Consider the following 5,944-nt stretch of genomic DNA (forward strand, 5'->3'; position numbering starts at 1 on the left):
AGTACGCAGACAGTTGTTATTACAAAAGAAGAGCTGCAGCACCATATGTTTAGAAAAAAAAAGTAAGATAATAGGGATGCAACTGACATTGTCTGATAGAGATATTTGCATATGTGTTATCATTGTAGTTGCCAAGGTGCTGCTCCTCCACTTGTCACAGCTACAGGATCATACCAAGTTATTTAAGGGCCTAATTCAGATGGAGGAAAATGTACAATTTAAGGTTTGATTCAAGCTAAGCCACCGCTGAACCTCTCTTAAACTGGAGTCGACATCTGGTCTACTGTAAATAGTTTCATATTTGTGTTAGTTACAGTGTACATTTTTGTTTCCCCTGATTGTCATGACTTGGTGAACAATTTCCAAAAGTCAAAAGTCTCATCCATTATTGTTTGCTGTGTGAGTTCAATACATTTCTGTGAAATTTAATTTCCACTTAGTTTTTTCTTTTGTCTTTACAGTCCCATAACAATTTATACATTTATGTGACATGCCTGAAGCATACTGTACATATCCTGATTGCTCAGCTTGTCCTAAAAAATGAAAGGGGAAAAAAATGTCTATTGAAGTTGATTGTGCATAACCAGGGTTGAGGTTATACAAGCATTATTACACAAGGAGACCAGGCAACCCAAAGACTGAAAAATAGTTTCTAAAGTGGTCCCTTTGACTTCAAAATAAATATATTTTGAAAATGCTGAGTTGGGTTTATCTAAGTAGACAATAGTAAAAGATATTCTTATGCACAAAGATTTCAAAAGTATTTGTTTTGAAAATGTTGACAGCTTTACCTTGCCGTCAGACAGATGGCAAATGTATCTGTTATAAAAAAACTTTAATTTAACCTTGCAGTTCCTGGTCTAGCGCTGCCTACATTGGTTAGTTTGTTTGTGCTATTTTGTGACTCTGGTGAGTAAAACGTTTAAACACCAAAGCTTCTTTTTCAGTTTCTTCCATGTCGGTCCTCCTGCCGGCTTCTCCAAACTTATCCCTTCAAGGTTGTGTAGGCATGGTCTGTTAATGTTATTAAGAAGTGTTGTTCACTGCTTTAGTGGCTCTATCGGTGCAGTTGAGAGAAGGTAAAAGCTCAAGTTATTTTAAAGTGTTAAAATTCTGATTGAACCTGAAATTAATATTTAAAAAGTTGTGGTTCAAGGGGTCAAGGAATCTTAAGTAAACATTTGGAAATCATCAGCATGTAATGTTGGTGCCATGAACAAAGATGGCTCTGACATTAGCAGATTACTGAATTAAGTGAGCTAAAGGCTCAAGGGCCAAAGCAAAGTAGAGTTAATGGACAATCTTAATGAGATGACCCAGAGGCATCAAACAAAGAAGAGCAGATTATACTTCGTGGAGTCACTGCCAGTGGGTTAGAATAAAGCACTTTTACAGACAAATGAACCCTTCATCAAACCCTCTAGCCTCCGGAACAGAAAGCCAATAGGCGGACGCCAAAGTCTTTCAAAGGCTTTCATAGATCAAGGCAGGGGACAACCGCTAGGAGCGTAATATAGTTATGTCTTTACATTCCAAGTGCATTTCCTTTAGTTCTACCTCCTGCTTATCGGACTCACTCAGAGAGATGGGTCAGGTCAACTCTGCAACACATTTTACTTTGAAAAGTTAGGTTCGATTAGCTGGATCAGCAGCAAAAAGCTTCCTGATCACAGAGTTCTTATTCAGCTGTACTAACACTGTCTAAAACACACACACACACACACATATATACAGATGTGCAAGTTATCCACGTCATGGCACTAATACACCCCCCATACCGTCACAGATGTTGCCTTTTAAACATTGCGCTGATAACACTCTGGATGGTCCTTTTTCTCTTCGACCCGGAGGACATGATGTCCATGATTTCCCAAAACAATTTGAAATGTGGAATCGTCAGACTACAGCTCACTTTTCCACAGAAAAGCCGGGGGAATTTCTGGGTGTTGTTGATAAAGGGCTTTTGCTCTGCATGGTAGAGTTTTAACTGGCACTTGTAGATGTAGTAACTAACTGTGTTAACTATAGGGGTTTTCTGAAGTGTTCCTGAGTCCATGTGGTAATATCCTCTACATAATGATGTTTTAATGCAGTGCCGCCTGAGGGATTGAAGGTCACAGGAATTCCATGTTGGTTTTCAGCCTTGCTGCTCACGTGCAGAGGTTTATCCAGATTCTCTGAATCTTTTGAAGATCTTATGGACTGTAGATGATGAAATCCCTAAATACCTTGCAATTATACATTGAGAAATGTTGTCCTTTAACTGTTGGACTATTTTCTCATGCATGTGGTGAACCTCGCCCTATCCTTGCTTGTGAACGACTGAGCCTTTTGAGGATGCTCCTTTATACCCAATCATGACCAATTAACCCGTTTACTTGTGGATTGTTCCACACAGGTGTTCAGTAAGCGACTTTCCCAGTCTTTTGTTGCCCCTGTCCCAGCTTTTTTGGAACATGTTGCAGGCATCAATTCAAAACTGGTGATTATTTGCAAAAAATATCAGTTTATCAGTTTGAACATTAAATATCTTGTCTTTGTAGTGTATTCAATTGAATATAAGTGCAAAATCATTTGCAAATCATTGTATTCTGTTTTTATTTATGTTTTACACAAAGTCCCAACTTCATTGGAATTGGGGTTTGTACTTTTAGAGTCATTTTGGCATAGTGTGTATCCTGTAGGTAATCATTAGTTTCCTGCAGCAGTGTTTTTAATTGGGTGCTACAGCAGACATATCTTGTTGTCAGCCAATATTTCTGATTGGTGGATTATGATTATTATGGTTGGTTGATTATTTGAATTCAAACGGTGTCAGATATTGTCTGCTCTGCTAATCAGACACAGATGAGCCTTGTAAACAAACTGATAGACTAAATGAAACAGTCATTCCTCCAACCAGAACAGATTCAGCCTCCTCATTACTGGCTCTGAGTTACCACATAAACCGCTAAGTAGCTCCTGGAACTCTTTATTTTCTGCCAGCTCAAAGCAGGGCTGTCGTTTCTTCTATGCATTGTGTTTCACATCTCCATTTCGATGTGCGAGCCTGATGCTGTGCAAGTCTGGCAGCCTATCAAGCAACACAATTTAGACTGTGAAATGTCATTAAAATATTATTTTACAGTGTTTGGTTTACACAATGTTTACATATTCAACTCCTGCTTCCGTCATCTTAATCTTCATCTGTCTGTCTTTAACAGGTCAATTTGGTTTTGGATGACGGCCGGTCTCTGGGTCTGATGATCCGGGGGGGAGCAGAATATGCTCTGGGTATTTACATCACCGGAGTAGACCAAGGCTCAGCAGCGGAATGTGGAGGACTCAAGGTATGACTTCAATCTATCTTTCACTTTCTGTCTCACTCCCACATTGTCTCACTTAGATCTGTCTCTTATGGGTTTCACATGTTAGTCTAATGTGAAATCTGTGATATTTTAGATGTGTTTTGCCATGCTTTGGTCTTTATAGGTGAGCTTGCAGTGGAATGCACACTATAACTCTGTAATATTTATTTAAGTTATGTTATTCTTTCTTTTGTGAGGCCTTTGAATGATAATTCATGCTTTCATATCAACAAGACTCGACTATTGCAACGGCTGTTTTTAACTGTTGAATAAGTTGCTTTAAACAAATTGCAAATTGTTCAAATTCTGCTGCCAGACTTCTAACAGGTGCCCCTCGAAGGTCTCATATTACCCCTGTCTTGTTGGACCTCCACTGGCTCCCTGTAAAATTCAGGATGATTTAAGATTTTAGTGCGACTTTCAGAGCCTTAAACGGTCAGGCCCACATTACATTGGACCTTTTGAAGCCGTATTCCCCTGACCGCATTCTTCGGTCTTCTGGCCAGAACCTATTGCAGTCCCTAAGACCCGTTATAAGACCGAGGGGACATGTCATTTCAGTCTGTTGCTCAGACTGTGGAACGCCTGCCCTGTCCTTGCGTCTTTCAGACACTGTCGCTCTTTTAAAAATGATCTGAAAACATGTCTGTAAGAAGGCTTTTGGTTTGATGGGTTTTTGCTAGTGTCATTTAATTCTATATATTTATATACATTTATACTGCTTGTTTTTTACTTACTCTTTTGTACAGCACTTTGTGATTTTTATCTGAGAAAAGCGCTTTATAAATAAACTTTACTTAGTTACTTACTTACTTTGAGCACACTGTTCCTCCTAAAAAATGAAGCCAATTGAGGCTGGCTCCAAAAGGGAGCACTCCCCATAGACCCCCAAGTTAAAATGACCAACTTTAAAGAAGAACTACACACAATAACAACTATGTACAAAAATATTTGTGTCTCTTTGGGCAAGTAACCTGTTCATGACAACTGCACATTTTTGGATCAGCTGACGTCAGGCACTTCCAAGATGGTGGTGGCTGGAGCCACTGGGAGCCTTCCACTTTGATCTTTATTTTGGCTCTTCAGAAACCTATGGTCGATGTCATGGAGACTACGGCCATATTTTATACATACACAATTTTGGGTGCTTAATTTACGTATGTTTTATCTAAATATTAGTCAGAAAAATGTTTCCAAAGAGTTCAAGATGACATTTTCAAAAGTTTTTTCTCTGACCAAAGGAAAACTAGCAAATAATCACATTTGGATCCAGAACAGAACCTGGGAATTTTTGGCATTTTTAAAGAATCAGTTATCAAAATATCTTCTAATCACTTTTCTGTCTGTCAACTGAATCAATAATCATCCTTCAAGCTTTGTACACTAACAACCTGTAATACTTTACAACAAATTTATAAAAAATTAAAAGCAGTAAGAAAGGGACTTTTGCTTATTCAGCCTTAATTGTTTTAAGAAAATGTAACCTTTTTGTACTTACTATAAGTAACTAGTAAAGTTTGATTTTATTAAAGCATTTTTTCCCTGAGAACCCTGTTGTACTTACAGGGATGTCAGAGCACAGGGTCGGGCTGTCAGCACCGGGGCTCGTCTATGATTAGATATAACCAGTGGGATGTCTTCTGTTGGTTCTGTCTAGAATACAGGCATCTCTAACCAGTGGGGACATTTCCTTTTGAAACACTTTTTATCCCAGTGACTGTTTACGTGCACATAATAATCAGTTTCTTTGCCCTTTTTCTGAAAAAGACAATATTCTGACTAAGCTGTTTACATGGCTAATGAAAGTTAATAGTCCACTTATATTCCCGTTTACATGTAGCTGTGCAAAACAGGATCTTGTCAAAGTTTTGCTCCAGTGGCAGACTTGTTGGACCATGCAAACACATCCCTCCTTCAGTCCTTCAAACAGCTTCTTCGAAAGGTCGACGTAGCGATGTTTGCGCATGTCCAAAAACCTGTTGATTTCCAAGTCTTTCATAATGTTTAAAGGTAGCTGTGTTTCTTTTCTTTTGAGCATGCATCAGCAGCCGGACTCACTTGAACTGTTGGTTAGCAACACACAGAGCTGACCGTAAGCCATAAACAGGCCGTAAACTGTTGCTAACTGCGGTAAAAACCCACTTGAGACGCAGATTCCAAATGGACTTTATACATGTCCAAAGAATGCTTCTATAACCCCAATAATACCGTCATATCCCACGTCTTAATCGGAAAATGCTAAATATGGAATATATCTTAACAGAACATGCTGTTTACATGATCAGAATCAAGCTTGGAATATTGTCATATTCAGAATGAGAGTGGAATATTAATGTGCATATAAACATAATCAGTGATATGACAACACAGGAAGAGTTATTCCAATGTGCCACTTTCTTTGCTTTGAATTATTTCTTACTTCTTTGGGCAATTCTCTGTCAAACTGCTTTTTCCGTCGTTCTTCACCATATGGGCTGTCAAACGTAATTGCTTTATGGTGTGTTAGAAATTAGAAAAGAGACATATGCTGTTTGTTGAACACAATGTGCTGTGACTACATGTCCTTTAACTGGGGCATCAAGTCCTGAAAAGTAAAC

The 5,944-nt window shown here is 38.6% G+C and overlaps 1 protein-coding gene across 4 annotated transcripts in view; it reads left to right on the top strand.

Moving 5' to 3' along the window:
- whrna (whirlin a) overlaps nt 1–5,944 on the top strand; it is a 300,442-nt gene that overhangs the window by 158,860 nt on the left and 135,638 nt on the right. For all 4 annotated transcript variants that reach the window (XM_032539554.1, XM_032539557.1, XM_032539556.1 and 1 more), the window contains exon 3: nt 3,204–3,329. In XM_032539554.1, coding sequence (XP_032395445.1) covers nt 3,204–3,329 — 126 coding nt within the window. The remainder of the gene's footprint in view (nt 1–3,203; nt 3,330–5,944) is intronic.

This window comes from Etheostoma spectabile, chromosome 16, assembly GCF_008692095.1.
Source record: "Etheostoma spectabile isolate EspeVRDwgs_2016 chromosome 16, UIUC_Espe_1.0, whole genome shotgun sequence".
NCBI lineage: Eukaryota > Metazoa > Chordata > Actinopteri > Perciformes > Percidae > Etheostoma > Etheostoma spectabile.